We start from the raw sequence: 18,441 nt of genomic DNA on the forward strand, positions 1-18,441 counted from the left end.
TGTTGCTAAAAGACTAAAATCATCAGGAATTCAGCCAAAAATGTGTTTCATTTAGGAAATCTGTTCACCAAGTATTCCTATAAATAAAAAAGATACATGTGATTGTGTCTCACTGTAATCAAGGTATGAAATGATAGTATTTGAAAATGATCTCTTTTTGGGCTTAGTTGTGGACAATTTGCAGTGTACAAATGATTATAATTATGTTCCTTCCGGCCCAGACCATCCGCTCCGACATAAATCGGCCTAAATCTAATTGCCTACCCCTGACTAGCCCCCATTACATTACACATAAGAGTCAATGGACGAAGGAGTCTTCTGTACTGGGGAGTTTTATTAAGAGTCCCTACTCTCGATCTGAACATTAACACACATCACTAGCGGTACGGTTTTGGATGCATAATGACCTAATCTATGGATTTCACATGACTGGCAGGGGTGCTGAGGAGTATTTATGTCTGTAATAAAGCCCTTTTGTGGGGAAAAACTCATTCTGATTGACTGGGCCTGGTTCCCCAGTGGGTGGGTTCGGCCGCCAAGTGGGTGGGCCTATGCCCTCCCAGGCCCACCCATGGCTGCACCCCTGCCCAGTTGTGAAATCCATAGATTAGGTCCTAATTTATTTATTTCAATTGACTGATTTCCTTATATGAACTGTAACTCAGTCAAATCTTTGAAATTGTTGCATGTGACGTTTCTAAACGTTAAAACACAGTGTCGGATTTGTAGTTTACACAGAGCCAAATATGGGCAAAAGTAATGGCTGAAAACCCTACATACAGAGAAGAACGGTTTTCGAGAGCTAGTCCGACCCTAGTGCAGCTGTAAACAAATGGGTCGGATCTGCTGGCTAGCACAAACTGAACTTTAAAGAATTCCAGCTCATAGTTGCCATAATGTTGGCTGAGATCCAAGATGAGGACTCCAAAGTAGAACTCCCGCCATGGGATTCTCCAGCCTATTTAAGGGCACTATTTATAAACTAGCAGCACTGGGGTGGACAAGAAACACTACTGTCTAAAATGAACAATTCTCAATTAACCCATGATCAATGTAACTTTCACAAGTGAATAATAAGAGGAAGATATACAAATATAATCTGCATCAATCAATGAATCAATCAATATATCAAACTTCATAATCACAGTGGGAAATACGAGACAGCCAGGCTTAAATATATTTGGGCTATCATTTTGTTTCTCTCATTGAAAGGCAGTGGTGAAGGCCTAATAACGGCATGCGGCAGTTGTTTTGTTGGTTAAAAATGTAAAATCAGTAGCCTAAATGAAATACACAGAGCCTGATCAAGTCCAAATATACATTACTATTTCAAATACATTTGTTTACATTGTATAACATTACCATTAACTTGCATCTTGTCTTTGTCTGAGTTTCTCTCTCCAGGACTGGACAGAGTAGAGTGTTGGAGTAGCTAGCTGCAGGTAGGCTTTGGGTGCGTTCCAGGAGTGTGCGCGCCTGATCAAGCGCCTTTTTACTGCAAAGGTGCTACTCTCAAAAAGTATTTTGCTAGTGATAAAACTATTATGCTCAGCATTTCTATATTTAATAATTAAGCTAAAATGTATATTTAAAATTGAAAATATAATTTAAAATACTTGCTTTGTTGTGGAAATATTCATGTTTAAAATACACTGAACACAAATATAAACGCAACATGCAACAATTTCAAAGATTTTACTGAGTAACAGTTCATATAAGGAAATCAGTCAATTGAAATAAATAAATTAGGCCCTAATCTATGTATTTCACATGACTGGGAATACAGATATGCATCTGTTGGTCACAGATACCTTAAACAAAAAAGGTAGGGGTGTGGATCAGAAAAACAGTCAGTATCTGGTGTGACCACCATTTGCCTCATGTAGCTTGACATGACTCCTTCGCATAGAGTTGACCAGGCTGTTGATTGTGGCCTGTGGAATGTTGTCCCACTCCTCTTCAATGGCTGTGCAAAGTTGCTGGATATTGGCCGGAACGCTGTCGTACACGTTGATCCAGAGGATCCCAAACATGCTCAATGGGTGATATTCCTGGTCAGTATGCAGGCCATGGAAGAACTGGGACATTTTCAGCTTCCAGGAATTGTGTACAGATTCTTGTGACATGGGGCCGTGCATTATCATGCTGAAACATGAGGTGATGACGGCTGATGAATGGCATGACCATGGGCCTCAGGATCTCGTCACGGTATCTCTGTGCATTCAAATTGCCATCAATAAAATGCAATTGTGTTCGTTGTCCGTAGCTTATGCCTGCCCATACCATAACCCCACCGGCACCATGGGGCACTCTGTTCACAACGTTGACATCAGCAAACCGCTGGCTCACACAAAGCCATACATGCTGTCTGCCATCTGCAGTTCAAACTGGGAATTATCCTTCGGTTGTACAAACCCACAGTTTCATCAGGTGGCTGGTCTTAGTCGATCTCGCAGGTGAAGAAGCCGAATGTGGAGGTCCTGGGCTGGCATAGTTACATGTAGTCTGCGGTTGTGAGGCCAATTGGACGTACTGCCAAATTCTCTAAAAACTCTTGGAGGCGGCTTATGGTAGAGAAATGAACATTAAATTCTCTGGTAACAGCTCTGGTGGACATTTTCTGCAGTCAGCATGCCAATTACACGCTCCCTCAAAATTTTAGACATCTGTGGCATTGTGTTGTGTGACAAAACTGCACATTTTAGAGTGGCCTTTTATTGTCCCCAGCACAAGGTGCACCTGTGTAATGATCATGCTGTTTAATCAGCTTCTTGATATGCCACACCTGTCAGGTGGATGGACTATCTTGGCAAAGGAGAAACGCTCACTAACAGGGATGTAAACAAATTTGTGCACAAAATTTGAGAGAAATAAGCTTTTTGTGCATATAGAACATTTCTGGGATCTTTTTCTTTTCAGCTTATGAAACATGGAACCAACACTTTACATGTTGTGTTTATATTTTTGTTCATTATAATTAGCACAGGTAGCTGCCTATGTATATTTAAAATGGAAAATATAATTTAAAATTCATGCTTTGGTGTGGAAATATTCATGCTTAAAATATGTAACTTGCTTGCCTACCTTTGTTATCTCCCTGGTATGGTGGGGCTATATAAGCAGCTATCTTGCAGCCTTATGGAGACTCAGGTTCAGAATTAGATTAGGGCAGTATTGGCGGCGGCTCGCCTACAGGCCAGTTTAAAGCTCAGGTGAGGTAACCTTTCTGGGCTTTTTGTACTGCAGGGATTTGAAGGGTTATTTGTCATCAGGATTTAAAGCAGCAGTCAACTTAAGTTTTGCTTTTTGATGCATCATTTTTTAATCTTTCCGTACAAAGTTCCTGCAAGATTTTGGCCTTTTGCTCTTTGAGGCCTACAAGAAAATAACCCTAAACTTGTATTCCTGGTGGCACGACTTCCTCCTTCCACTCCACTAACACCTCCTTGTTGCCAATACCTTTCAAGAGTAAGGCCACAAGCCTCTTTCCTACACCATCCCATGCATTTTCTGGCTGGTTTCTGCTCATTCATCACTACACGAATCAACTTGCTTACTCAACTTGCTGTATTTGCATGTTACAACAACCCTATTGCCCTTTCTCATAGCCACATCTTTAACCAGTATTTAATCTGAAGGTGAGTAACACCCAGACATTAAGCATTGCAAACCTGTTAAATATTACACTGAATTTGAAACACCAGTCCACAAAATAATGCTCTGTTTACACTACATCAACATTACAGTACATTTGTATATTATTTTATGTAAATTACAATATGATTTCTTGAATTATAGTCTGAGGTGGAATTGGGAATGGGATGCATGGGGACAGAGTTCCCAACATGAAAATCTCAGGGGAAACATTTTCACATGTATATTTTATTTATTTATTGCGACAGTGTTGAGTTCTTCTCAATGTAATGGCTCCCAATTCCACCCCTTATTACAATGACCCTAGCTCACACATAGCCCATTTACACACTGGGCCTACTGCCAACATTACGTAAGTATCCACAGACTCAAGATAGGGTCAAGATATGAGGCCTCCCACTACTTTATAGGCCTATCTCTATCAGTCATCATTCACTGAAACTAAACTACAGTAGGCCTGCTCTACACCTAACCCCACCCACAGTGTTGGAAAACTACACTGAAAACCGTAGGTACATTGGGTTGGGCTGGTTTTTATCTTATCTATCTTCAGTAAATCTCCACCAGGATTTTCAGGTTGTTAATTGGAACTCAGGGCATGAACAGTGCAAGAGACTTTGGCTTATACACTAAAGCAGCTTTACCCAAACTCGGTCCTGGGGCCCGCCCTGGGTGCACCTTTTGGTTTTTGCCCTAGCACTACACAGCTGATTCAAATAATCAAAGCTTGATGATGAGTTGGTTATTTGAATCAGCTGTGTAGTGCTAGGGCAAAAACCAAAATGTGCACCCAGGGGTGGCCCCAGGACCGAGTTTGGGAAACCCTGCCTAAAGGACTTCGCCTTTGCCCTCGTTTCTCATGAAATCTCGTCACTGTCTTTTGACAATGGTCCTAGCATTAAAACATGATCTCTTGTTATGCCTCACAGACCACTAAAGCCACTTCTGTAATCCATACTCCCACACATGATTCCATTCTGCAACTACTGAATATAACCTATAATCAGTACTCAGCCTTTGCTTTGGCCTGGGTTTCTCCTCGAATCTCACACGATGCTACAGTATATCACCTGTTTAGTCGTTTCTTAAAAATGACAAATGTTTTCAAGGGAAATAAAGAAAGAAATACAATATAGAGGTGTTTGGGTTAATGTTTTTCCCCCTTTGTTTTGATCTTTATCTTTGCCTTTTCACTTGACAGACACTCCCAACTGACATCAGGCTTCTTGCAGAGCCAAGTTGCAAGAGGAGAGAAGCCAGCCTCCAGACAGTGTGAGACAGTCTGCCCAGTCATTATGAGCAATAAATAGCAGTGCTAGGCGGCAGTCAACCGTGAAGAGGAAAATACTTTAAATAAAGCACGATGGATGCAGTCTGAGAGCAACATCATCTCCATTATTTCCCTTATTAATTATTCTCACAAACCTTTCAGCCTTTGTTTCTGTTGTTGTTGAAACCCCAAGGAAAAGGCATTCAAGGAAAGCTAATTCCAACAGGAGCAAAGATTGTGATTGATTGAAAAGATGCTCTTAATATTCCTTGCCTCGTCTCTCTCTCTCTCTCTCTCTCTCTCTCTCTCTCTCTCTCTCTCTCTCTCTCTCTCTCTCTCTCTGCCTCCCTCCATCTCTCTCTCTTTGTCACTTTGGACAGGTCATCGGAGACTGATTGCCATGAGTAAGATCCCAATTAGGCTGACTGCTGCTGGTGGCTTAAATAATGGAAGGTTACCTTGGACATTTATGACTCAGCAGCACTTTCGGCTATAAATCAAGCCTTGTCGTCTATTGGACTCATATCTGTCCTGTCTATCTGTGCAGGCAGGGTAGTGAGTGAGAGTCAGTAGGACTGTTGCCAGGCAGGCAGGTTTCAGTAGAGACGAACAACACCCAAGGGTTTCTCTGACTTACGTAAACCTACGCCTGCCTGTTCAGTTACTGAGCAGCCTGTGGAATCTACTTTTCATACTGGAGGTGAGACGGGGTGGAGGTCACACTAGTGCTGAGGGTAGATACGGGGAATGTATGCAAGAGGGGGAAATTGAAGATGGCCATTGTCCATCACTCAGCACACCTTGAGCCTCACAAAAAGCTGTGTTTTGTCCTTGAGGCAATAGGCATAGCTTAAATCCAGGTTTTCAGAAACCCTTGCTGCTTCTTCTCTGCTTCCTCTTCATTCACTTAATTCCCTGTGGGTAGCTTCCTCAAGAACAGAATGTAAAGGTGTTTGATAACCATTTGTCCAAAGGGGCCAGAAAGGCAAAAGGCCCAAATGTAAGTGTAATCATTTCACTGTCTATGACATCATCTTCAAATCTGTCATATCTCTGCAATATCATATAGGTTGTGAATTAGTCTACATTTAGCAGACAGATACCCCCTTGAAAGCAAAGATAAATCTATTGGGAAATGAGTAAAGATTCAGGGCCAAAAGAGAGTAAGGTATAACATAACTAGCCTCCCTTGTCTGTTCAGTCATAGCAAATGGGGTTCTAGAGTTACAGGGCTTGTGAGAGGACATTCCAGACCTGTAATTTATCCACATGTGAGGCCACTGTAAAAAATCACCCTAATGGCCTACAGGCCATTTTCCCCAAACAATCGAGAACACCCAAACCAACCCCATGAAATCATAGGGACTGCACTATCCATCACAACAAAAGTGTCAGGACTGAGCTGAGCATGACGAAATAATTGACCCACAAAACACGTTCATCATCTAGGCCTACCTATTACATCCCGTGGGATTTGCGTAGCCTTGTCTCAGTCAACCAAAATCACAGCAGTGTAGCCTACTTCAAAGTCAACAAAATCACAGGTTTTTATGATGAACGGACGTGGCATTGATGCTCTGTGTTTTCCACTGTAGATTGTTCCCATGACACTGTGTGAGAGCATTCAGGGCCCTTCTGAGAGACCTTTCATTTCAGCTAATGCATGCTGCCAATTATCGGACAATAAAACCACAGGGTAGACAAAGACTCGACGGAAACAAACAAAATGGCTGCTGAAAGTGGCTAATGATGAGGTTGCAATGGAAAACTGTTTAAAAAAAACAATAATAAGAAAAACATATGCTGGTTATATTTCTGAGTGGGGGAGGGGAATTTGTTTTGAAGATAGGATTCGAGAGAGAGAATATCAGTTGATCGGGAAGAAAAAGGCCGCTGGACACTGACCTCATGGAAAAAACATATGATCAATATAATTCACAGAATGAGGTCTGAATTAGAAAAATGATTTTCCAGATTACAACCTTGTTCGGCTGGTGTCAAATAAAATCTTTCTCAATAGCATATCCAGCTGTTGACATCGGGTATGATCAGAATGCATCTAGGCGTAGGATTCGATTAGACAGGTGGATCTCCCATGTCTGTGACCCCAGAAATGATAGAGAGGGCACTCAGCCCGCTTGCCTGTTGGCAGACCACTTCTGCCATTGTGATGCTAATTTTTTTACAAACCAAGCCACACAGTATTAGGCAATCACAACAATCATAGCAAATTATGACACGGAAGTCCCCTTTTCAGCTATGGGCTACAAATCATGGCCATAGGGGAAACAACATGAACACAAGGGGATGCAGATTACCCAGCCAGTTGATCATCCGAGGCATAATAACACCATCAAGATTCGGGGACATTTCCCCATGGGTGAAATGAAATAGAGGGAAAAGGCAAATCGATATTTGACATAACCAGGCCTATGTCACAAATAATTAAATACATTGCTCTGTGCTCTGTGAGCCCTATTACCAGCATCATGTGTTCTGTGCAGTGAAAATGTTATTAAAGCCATCATTGCTTTAGTGAGAACTAATATGGAGTCATTTGGTCAAGGTTGTATGGCCGACATCACCCACAAAATCTAAATTTCAGAGGGAGAAAAGGTATCAAGGGGGAGAATTAGGAATATCTCGAGTGCCACGCCCGCCTTCGTGCCTCACTTACACTCCAATGTATGAAAGTGTGCTGGAACGAAGGATAACCATGGCAATGGTGACGTCTTCTCCCTTGCTCTAATTGGAGGAAACCCCGTGGCCCCAGCCGCAGCCTACAGGCTAGTCTAAAAGTCCCTGAACTCCCGCCCCCTTTCCCCGCGCTAAATAGCTACTGGCTAGTATCTCTAGAAATTATCATTGACAGGTGAAAATGTATATTTCTGATTGGAAAATCATTCTCAGCTAGAGCCGCCCTAGCAAGTTTGGTTGAATTGCACGTCTGCTGTTTTTCGGCTCTGCCTCATACCAATCTCAAAAGCGGATCAATTCGGAGGAAGAAATCGGGACCTTAGAGGTTAGAAAATTCAGAAATTCTATTTCAATCTTTTTTAGTTTGCGATTTGTAAAGTCTGTTTCTTTTGTAGCCAAGTGTATAGAATGGTAACATTATGTTGTTGCAACCCATTCATAATTAAAGGAGTGGCCCAACGCTAACGTTACTAGTTAGCTTTTACTACCGTAGGCTAACGTTAGCTAGATGCTCATCTGGCGGGCTTATGTTAGTTAGTTTGTCTGGCGGAAGCAAGATAGATGCATCCTTTTTGTGTTGAATAAATGTCAACGTAGTAGGGATGTAGTTAGGTAACTGTTTATCTCTAGCGTAGTCTATCTGTGCACTGTCTGAATGCTAACGTTAGCTTGCTAGCTAACGTCGTTACACAGTCAGCAACTGACCACTGCACTGCCAGCCTAACTAGCTATGATTGCTAACTAGTTAACGTTAAATGGTTAGCTTATAGCTAGCGTTGAGTCTTTCTGCGTTAACTAACGTCAGGTAGCTACTGGTACTGTTTCACTAGCTAGCAAACGGTAGCGACCCATCAAATTTGACAGACACCACGTCCACGCACGCAAGACACGCGCACACACATCCGAATGTAACGGTAGTTAGCGTGTGTAACCTGTACAAGTCCGATTGCTCTCAAATGGTTATTTCTATCGGCTTCAGTTTATAATACGCTGGTGTTAGCAAAAGTGCATTCACTACATTGGGTCACAACCTCTTCCATAATAAATTGACAAACAGTGACATAAACCTCCCGTGACAAACAGTGACATAAACCTCCCGTTTTACACTTGCAGGTTTTTGGTGGAATACTCCGGAGCATCCCCTACTCTCCATCTTGTACTTCCTTCTTCAATTTATTCCCTGTTGCATTCCTGGACTCCTATTGTTTTTAAACAGTCCCTGACTAGTCAAGCTAAGGTTACACACAAAAGAATAAAAAACAATGGATAAAACGGAGCTTATTCAGAAGGCCAAGTTGGCGGAGCAAGCCGAGCGCTACGATGACATGGCTGCCTCCATGAAGGAGGTAACGGAGCAGGGGGGCGAGCTGTCAAACGAGGAGAGGAACCTGCTATCTGTCGCATACAAGAATGTGGTCGGAGCACGGCGGTCGGCATGGAGAGTCATCTCCAGCATCGGACAGAAGACCGAGGGAAGCGACAAGAAGCTCGCAATGGTCAACGAATACCGGGAGAAGGTGGAGGGAGAGCTGAGAGATATCTGCAACGACGTACTGGTATGTAGTACTAATACAGATTAATTATTCTGGAAATGTTTAGTACATAAAGTGGGCGTGGGTGTTAAGTGTATGGTACTAGCCTAGGACAGTGGTTCCCAACCAGGGGTACTAGGACCCATGGAGGTACTTGGCCTATCCACAGGGGGTACTTGAGAAGACTCATGAGACCATAGGCCTACTGGTAAAATGTGCATGAGGGGGTACTCCGGGTAGATCAAAATTCAGTTGGTGGTACAGTAACCAAAAAAAGTTGGGAACCACTGGCCTAGGATACTGAATACACTCATCTCACCCTCTCACAGCTTGCAGCTGGGAAAGTGTGGTCACTAGTCAGACAGTCACTGTGTTGCATCATTATATTGACTATGGATGTAAAATATCATTTTAAATAGTTGGTTAGTTATCTTTCTAGGTCTAGGAAGTGTTTGGTTACCTGCTCCTCCTGAGGCATATTTGAGTGCATCAGTGCAAGCACGAGACATCAGTAATTCACCCAGCCATACTGCCACAGGAATCTAATCTCTATGCTGTCTGGATAAATGTGCTGAAGAAAAGGGTCTCTTTTTAAATTAGGAGCAATGCCTTCTCTGAACAGTCAACACTACATTTAAGTATGCTCGATGAAATACATTGTTTGCATAACAAAAGCATAGCTATGCAGATTTATCTCCATGTTTTTATCAGTCTACCAGGATTGGGTTGAATTCTGTCTCAATTCAGGTAGAATTGCACATATATATTTTTTTCTATGTTAAGTTTAATTCCTGAATTGAAATGGAATTGACCTTTGGTCTCACTCTCAGCATTGAGTGTTTCCCTGAACCCAACCATGAATTTATTTAAAATCTGTTAAGCATATCACACCTCCCATTTTATTTTACTCTAAACAGAGACTAACATTAGATTGTTTCAATGCAATGTGGATCAAATGTCATGTCCCACGATTCTCCATGAGTTCCTACGGTCTAAAATGGGGATCTTCCCCCGGCCCCGAGATGAGAAGGTAGTATTGTATTTTCATCCCCTCCCCGGTTTCTTCCTGTTGGGAATGTCTCACTGAACAATGGGGTTTAACCACGTGATGGCGCAGACTGACAAAGGTCACAATCCAGTGTGTCTGCACAGCAAGGTGTGTCAGAATGGGTGGAGTAGACACTGGCAGAGCACCAGTGGTGGCTGATCAAGAGCTGTGCTGTTACAGGCCTGAAACTGGGAGTGCGTGGGCTCCTCCTGTTTTGATACTGACATAGGGTCCATGTTCCTTGGGACATCCCTACCCTAAACACTACCCTAACCATAACCTTTACCTTAATCATTTTTTAAATGTAAACTTCAATGGAGTAGTGATGTCCCAAGGAACCCGGATAGCACGGACCATTCACATAGTTTAATCTGGCACATGAGTTGTAATGAAGCTAGCGAAGTGAAAGAGTTCATTCACAATTGTGTAACAGGACTATCATAGCCCAGTTTGCTCAATAGGCTATGTCTCTCAACCCCATTAACCTAGCTTGCTACCCGTTTGGGGGCTCCGAAATGGTATGGTGCTCTGATTGATTTAAAACTGAAACCTGTAGGAAAATATATTTTTTGTTCCCTTCCATTAATATTACTTGACTGCCACTACGGACTCTTTTTCTGTTTGGTTTCATCTGAGGCAATTGTTTTCACTTCTTAAATCCAAGGCTGTACTAGTGAATGGCTCTGCCCATTATTCCTATCCAGTCTTGATAGTGGATTAAGAGAGGATCTCGTGGAGGCTTAACTGTGAGGTTGAGAGAATTTCACTGTGCTGTTGGCCTTTAGACACAAGGAGGTCTGAGGTGAGGGGATTGGGTTGAGGGGCGGGGCGGGCAGCGTTTGTAAGCACACTGGAGCCCAATCTAACACTGAACCATACATATAAGAATACGATTAAGGGTTATGACAATGTCATGTCACATCTCTACAGATTTTTATGAAGGCGGCAGTGTGCCAGGGAGATATTCAAAGCATGTCACTTGCTAATCACATTTCATTGCCACTGCTGTTCTAATTGGGTTGCTGTTATTTACTCAGACCAATATAGATATTAATGGTCACCAACAGAGATTTTTTGTGGGATATATGCATAGTGGTTCTCTATACGAGCAAGCAAACAATGTCAAACCCTATGTATGTAGGCATAACTGATAAGCAGCTAACTGTAGGCTATGGTGTAGGTGTACCTCAGGTTGGTTAACCACCCTCTCTCCTTTCCTGTATGCCAGTGAGTCATGGTTATGTAAACTGTACAGATGGGCACATCTTCTGACCACACCTTACAGCTACCCCACGTCTGTGCACTTGCCACTTTCTAGTGTGTGTGGCTCTGACTCAGCTGCCTGCCAGTGTTGACTGAGGGCGTGGTGGAGCCAGCCTATGAGAATGTGTATCACACTGCTTGCCCCAACTCGCCCCTTCTGCTTGGCGGCTGGCTACTGGTGCACATAACCACCTGTCTCCTCTCAGCTGACAGGCCTTGGCTTGACTGGGCTGAATTAGGCCTGGTGGTGGAGACAGGACTGGATAATATGGCACTCACTTTCCACTGAGGCGATGTCATGCCAGACTGGACTGGGTGAAACCCCTCTGCTCTGCTGCCCACAGCCAGGCAGACACTGTACCCTTACCCACCCTGCCTGTCTGCACTGTGAATGGATCATGGAAGCTGGATAGTTACCCCCAGTAACCACCTCTCAATCTGTTGGCAGCTGTAGTTTGTATGCAACTACAGGTGATTGGTCAGAATCGGTTCACTTATTGTTGGTTAGGCCGTGGCCATCGATGCCGCCGGGAAATTGGAGTCCTGCTGAGGGTGGTGCAGGCTGTTTTCAGTGCTCCACTTTCAGGTATAGGTAAGACCGAACAGAACGTGGCCCACTACACAACAATCCAGGCTTGTCTCTTCTTCACCTGTGAATATAACCTTGGCAAGACACATTTTTTCAAAGTCAAACCTTTGAGGTTGTAATGGCGATGGCCCACATTTTCGTGATAATTGAAAACCCGGCCAGATTCGCACAGTAGTCTTGATGGAATAGCATCCGGATGTTCACGATATGCTCATCTCCAATAGACGAGCACAGCCACTATACTGCAATCTAGTCGAACCCTGGAGAATTTCACCAGCTCTTGTTAGGACTATATCATGGCCACAGATGATATATAGGAGCTGGTTTTATCGAGCACAGTGCTATTGCCTGGGTCATTTATTAGGGCAAACCGTAGCTAAATGTTTTGCAACCCCAAAATTAAAACCAGCATTTCCTTTTGGACAGGTTCATGTAATTCCTCCCTGTTTCCTTCCATTTGGTGCCTAATAAAGACTGCCTTGGTCTGAGTGAAACTAGAGCGCTGTGTGAACTGAACACATTGTGAACAACCAGGCCACTCTCCCTCCACTCGTCTGCAGGCAGGGCGACGTATGGGAAGGAATGCTGGGAACTTTAGACATTTGAGCGTGCTGTTTATCATCTAGACTAATCTCGTCTGTAAGTAGACTGGGTGGGAGTGGCTTGGGTAAGAGCGGGGGCAGGGCCGGATGAGCCCTGAGACACGCCTACTTCGACTCACTGTCAGTGTCAGTAGTTGCCATTAGGTCTGTCAGCCTCATCTGCGGTGAACTTGTTTAATCTGGTATTTAAAACAAGGTAATGTGACCTTAAACCCTTGGTCTCACTGACAGATTCGCAGTAATCTGTAATCAGGCAGCAGTCAGGCCCTTTTGGAGACTGATCCTGATGAGTTGGCCCTGCCTGGTTAGGCTCCTTCACGCTAACTAACTGGCGATTGAGCATTCCACACCGCAGTGTCAGGAGCTGATACATTTCCCTTACAGAAGGAAACTTGCCTTGGATTGAACCCCACATGAAATGTATGGTCATGCAGGCTATAGCGCCTACTGTATTTCCTGTACCCTCTTCAGTATATTTAGTGTGTTGCAGAGGAACTGGTCTGCAGTGATGCTGGAGTTTCTGCTGCTGCAGGGTTTAAATATAGATGCATATGCTGTGGGGGGCCTGGGAGTGCTATCTAATATGTAGCGTACAAGCAGTGCTGCTATTTTCCCAGTGCAGTCAGTGCATTCAGCCGCTGGTTTTGCTTCTGAGACACGTTGATTCGATGGCGGTGTCTGTGCTACTAAGACAGAGCACTGAGGAACGTTGGAACGAAAGGAGCCCGGAAGAATCTGGGGCAAAAGATGGCCAGGAACCCGCAGGAGGCCTGGCCTCATTATGGACAAGTTGGAATGACTTGACGCAGTGCAAAATTGGCTGGCCAATTACCGTCATCCAAAATTCCATGACTGTCGCAGCCCTACGAGTGTATGCCTCCCTCGTGTGGCCACATCCAGCAAGGACATCACTCGCATGATGTCATCACGTGAGGCCACTGAACTGGTTAATCAAATTTGGTCACAGGCTCAATCAAAATGTTCAAATAATCAAGATATGAATTTTGAAACGTGTGTTCGTCATCGTTGATACACCTCCTTGGTCCAGTACAGTCACTAATGCTGCTAACCCAGTTTTTGTTGGATACATTACAGTTGTAATGGAAAGATTTAGGTTAATCTGCCCACCACTGGTGTGGGAGGGTTTGGTTGGGAACTCTGGATAAGATGGGAACTCAACTCACATGGTCATGTTTGGGTGTATGTTGTCTCAGCCAATCAGAATCAACCTTCTTTCTTTAGCCAGTCAGAGTAGGTTAACAGGATTTCAATAATAAGGAAACATTGACTGTTAAATGGATGGAAGTTTATGCAGTGTGTGAACAAATGATTAATCCCTGTTTCCTTTCAACAGGAACTGCTGAATAAATATTTAATTGAGAACTCCACAAATGCCGAAAGCAAAGTCTTCTATCTTAAGATGAAGGGCGACTACTATAGATACCTTGCCGAAGTCGCCTCCGGGGATGACAAGACAGGTGAGATTGAAATGGCCCCTTGAACTGAATACTGCATGAGGTTTTTGCCATGTTGGTATTTGCAAGAAATAAGCCTACATTTTAGGTGTGTGAATTACTCTGAATAGGGCGGCAGGTAGCCTAGCGGTTAAGAGTGTTGGGCCAGTAACCGAAAGGTTGCTGATTTGAATCCCTGAGCCGACTAGGTGAAAAATCTGTCGGTGCCCTTGAGCAAGGCACTTAACCCTAATTACTCCTGTAAATCGCTCTGGATAAGAGTGTCTGCTAAATGAATAAAATGTCAAATGTAATAATCTCCCTAGCCCAAGTGCTACTCGAGCCAGATATGTAAAATACATCAACTTTTTTTTATTTAATCCCAGAATGACATCTAAACAGGCTTGAAAGACTGTGTGGGGCATAAAGTAAATGTTCTGTGGGGTATATACGTTGGTCCTCGCAGCCCAATAGATTTCGCCTCCCTCTGATGGCGTAACAGCCCCAATATGAATCTCCCCTCCGAGTCACATCCTAATAAAGAAGCCTTTGATGGCCACTATTACAATATATTCTTTAGGACTTTGTTCTACAGTCTGTGAGGAGGTTAAAATGAGGCCCCTCCACTTTAAACTCTGAGCCCTTCGTGCAGCAGCCGAAATAGAACGGCACATTTTGTCACAGAGCGGGAAATGGTGTCAAGTGAGGCGTCACACACACTCGCGCCACCGCAGGGAACCGTCTCCTGAGGAAGAGGGGAGGATCGTATCCTACTGTATGGACCTCTATGAGACTCCCACTGGCACCCATTGTGTGACGCACACTAAAGAGGGCTCTATGCCCAGTTATAAGCATGTGCATTTCAAATGGGGCTTGGACAAAAGGAAATCAATGTGCCGCTTGACTGCGATGTTCAGTTGCTTATTGCTGAGAACATGCCACACAGAATCGTCCAATACTACACCTGTAGTCTTTAACCTAGCATCCACTAGCTGTCAATGTCCACTAGCCTATATCATAATCGCTACAGAGTGAATTTGGCTAACAAGTCTCACACTTGGTGTTAGTCAAAATAAGTCTGGTGGGGTGTCACACTGTACCATTGCCTCCAATGACTTCCAACAACGTCCACTCTGATCTCTGTGCTCCCCAGCGACCATAGAGAACTCTCAGGAGGCATACCAGCAGGCGTTTGACATCAGCAAGAAGGAGATGGATCCCACGCATCCCATCCGCCTGGGCCTGGCCCTCAACTTCTCAGTCTTCTTCTACGAGATCCTCAACTCCCCAGAGAAGGCCTGCTCACTGGCCAAACAGGTTAGTCCAGCCCCTCTCCTCTGTCCTGTCCGCTGTTTTCTTTAGATATGGGGACTTTGTTTGAAATGTGGAGAAGTTCCTGTGTTATCTGCTTGTTCTATATCAGAATTAAAGAAAGATAAGTGGTGTGTTTGATTGAATTGCTAACAAGTAGATAAGTGTGTGAATGGGTTGATTTGTAATGATATGTCTCTTCTGGGAAAAGTTATTTCAGTGGGAGATACCAAGTACATAGCTTGATATCTGTGCTGGACATGCAGGGGGTTTACTCGATCTATGGTAGCTTGGATTTTGCACAGTGATTCTATTTTCCAAGCTTGCCGTGTAATAAATGTGCTTTTTGTGTCTCCAGGCATTTGACGATGCCATTGCAGAGCTGGACAAACTGAACGAGGAGTCATACAAAGACAGCACTCTCATCATGCAGCTGCTCAGAGACAACCTGACAGTGAGTTCCCTTCCCTATCTGCTCTGCCATGTTCCTTATTCTAGGCAATCAATATTTACGGTCTGTTAAAAATGAAACTTGGATGCTGTTTAGAGACTGTACAATAATGATCATGTTCACTTATAAGAGTTAAGTTGGAAGACTGCATGGGTAACGAGGTTTTAGTAGACAAGTTTTTGACTTTTAAAGATTTTTAGACTTAATTTATTTTTTATTTATTTTTTTGCAACCCCATGTGTTTTTAACGTCAATGTGTCTTTCTCTCTCCAGTTATGGACATCCAACAACGCGCCCGAGGAAGGGGAAGGGGAAGGTGAGAGGCCGAGAGGCCGGAGAGAACGAGAACTAAAACTCAAACGGGGTCATCTCTCCAAAAAAAGAAAAATGACCTTTTTACACGTTTCCATTCCTTTATCGCTCCACTTCTAGATGATTCTAGCAATGAAACCATTACTGTCAAAACTGCGTATGGAAATTCCAAAATCATTTTAGTATTTTCATACTGTAGTTTTTGGACAAGAAAAATATTGATTGGAGAGAAAAAAAGAAACCCTCCATTCCTTGGTTTGTGTTCATCCTGGCCTTCCATATGTGCAGTTTCTGCTGTTAGAAAAGTATGAATAGCTTCACCTCTTTATATCAACGTTTTAGTCCAAATTAGAGGAAAAAATAAGAAATTCTAGGGTTTTTGCTGAGCTACAGAAAATGTTAGTCCCATCAAATACCAGGGCAGTTAAGTATTCTTAGAACAGGGGTGTTTGCTAAGCAGAATAGGATGACTGGATGAATAGTACTGTCATCCTCCATAGTCTCTTTCTCCACCCGGTTATCTGGTACGGTTACAGCTGCTGACGTCCAACATTAACAAGTCCAATTGTTCCATACTGCAGGGACAGCCAGTCTATGAGCTGGCACCCAGTCTTTCGCAGCCAGGTGATTTCCATTGGTTCTGACAAGGTCTTTCCTCACTCCCCCTGGTTATGGTATTCACTATAAAGCATGTCTGGTTGAAGAGAATACAGAGGTGGGGCATTCTAAAAACCAAAAATAATACCAATCTGATAATGGGAAGAAAAAAATACTCCTACATGCATGTAATTTAATAGTACACTGGAACGGGAACTGATGCTGTATACACACCATGTCCCAAGTGTCCAATTTAGTACTTTTCAATGCAGGTTTGTGCACATGTTAAAGAGGGTGTTTGGTTAGTCCAGAGATTGTCATTAGAGATTTGGACCACTATTGTGTTTTTGCTAATCATCGATTGTAGTCCCCAAAAGCCTCGTGGAAATGTTTAATGCCCTATGTATCAGCTATGTAACATGAATAAAAGAAATGACATTTTATAAACCAATCTTGAGCTGGGGTCTTTCTAGTAAAAAATGTTGGCGTGTATGGTGTGCCTTTTTAACTGCCTTTTGTTAATCTGTGTGCTGTTTTGAACCTGATTTCACACATTTTATAGAAAATCAGCTGACATTGTAATTGAAAAGGTCATCTAACATAATTTTGGACCAGCGTTCATGTCAGCAACAGCTGATATTGTGTGGGGCAAATGTCACATGAGATGCTCTGCTTTTTTTTGACACCACACTCCAAAAAGCGAGTCCTGCGGGCTCTAGTTGTCTTATCTTGCTGCAAAGAAATACCTAGTTAAGCTGCAGCTGGCCCAGAACAGAGCGGCAGTTCTTGCTCTTCATTGTAATCAGAGGGCTGATATAAATAATATGCATGCCAGTCTCTCTTGGCTAAGAGTTGAGGAGAGACTGACTACATCACTTCTTTTTTTTAAGAAACAATGTGTTGAAAATTCCAAATTGTTTGCATAGTCAACTTACACACAGCTCTGACACACACACACACTTACCCCACCAGACATGCCACCAGGGGTCTTTTCACAGTCCCCAAAACAAATTCAAGAAAGCATACAGTATTATATAGAGCCATTATTGCATGGAACTCCTATCTCATATTGGTAAAATTAACAGCAAACCTGGTTTAAAAAAAACATAACACAACACCTCTCCGCTATTTGACCTACCTAGATAGTGTGTATGTATTGATATGTAGGCTGTGTGCCGTTTTAAAATGTATGTAGTTCTGTCCTTGAGCTGTTCTTGTCTATTAATGTTCTGTATTATGTCATGTTTTGTGTGGACCCCAGGAAGAGTAGCTGCTGCTTTTGCAACAGCTAATGGGGATCCTAATAAAATACAAAAAAATACATGATAGATTAATTTTGAGAAGAGTGAAGATTGGAGCCCTCATCCACTAGGTCAATGTGCCCCCACCTTTTGATGGAAATAAAAAAATAACTAGTGCAGACCATAGACCTGCTGCAGGTACATCATGAGTATGATATACGTTCCCTGTCCTAAATGTTCCCTCCGCATCATTTTGTAAAGACATGGCACATTTTTATTTGTCAAGAGGATATTTTATCCGCCCTTTTATCTGACGTAGCTGCAACGGATACAGCAGATATATTAGAAAATGAGGAGATAATGCCGTGTTCAAAACAAATCGGAAATCTTCGACTTCAGTGCATTCAAGACAACTGGGAA

The 18,441-nt window shown here is 43.1% G+C and overlaps 1 protein-coding gene across 1 annotated transcript; it reads left to right on the plus strand.

The window, feature by feature from the left end:
- Positions 1-7,841: 7,841 nt before the first annotated feature.
- On the plus strand, positions 7,842-17,231 carry LOC121545087 (14-3-3 protein beta/alpha-1). The gene is given in 7 exon segments (XM_041855472.2): positions 7,842-7,946; positions 8,735-9,177; positions 14,010-14,133; positions 15,263-15,426; positions 15,779-15,874; positions 16,145-16,192; positions 16,194-17,231. Coding segments are annotated over 6 exon segments (756 nt in total). The 5' UTR covers positions 7,842-7,946; positions 8,735-8,883; the 3' UTR covers positions 16,224-17,231.
- The last annotated feature ends 1,210 nt before the right edge of the window (positions 17,232-18,441 follow it).

Source organism: Coregonus clupeaformis, chromosome 29 (genome assembly GCF_020615455.1).
Source record: "Coregonus clupeaformis isolate EN_2021a chromosome 29, ASM2061545v1, whole genome shotgun sequence".
NCBI classification, from domain to species: domain Eukaryota; kingdom Metazoa; phylum Chordata; class Actinopteri; order Salmoniformes; family Salmonidae; genus Coregonus; species Coregonus clupeaformis.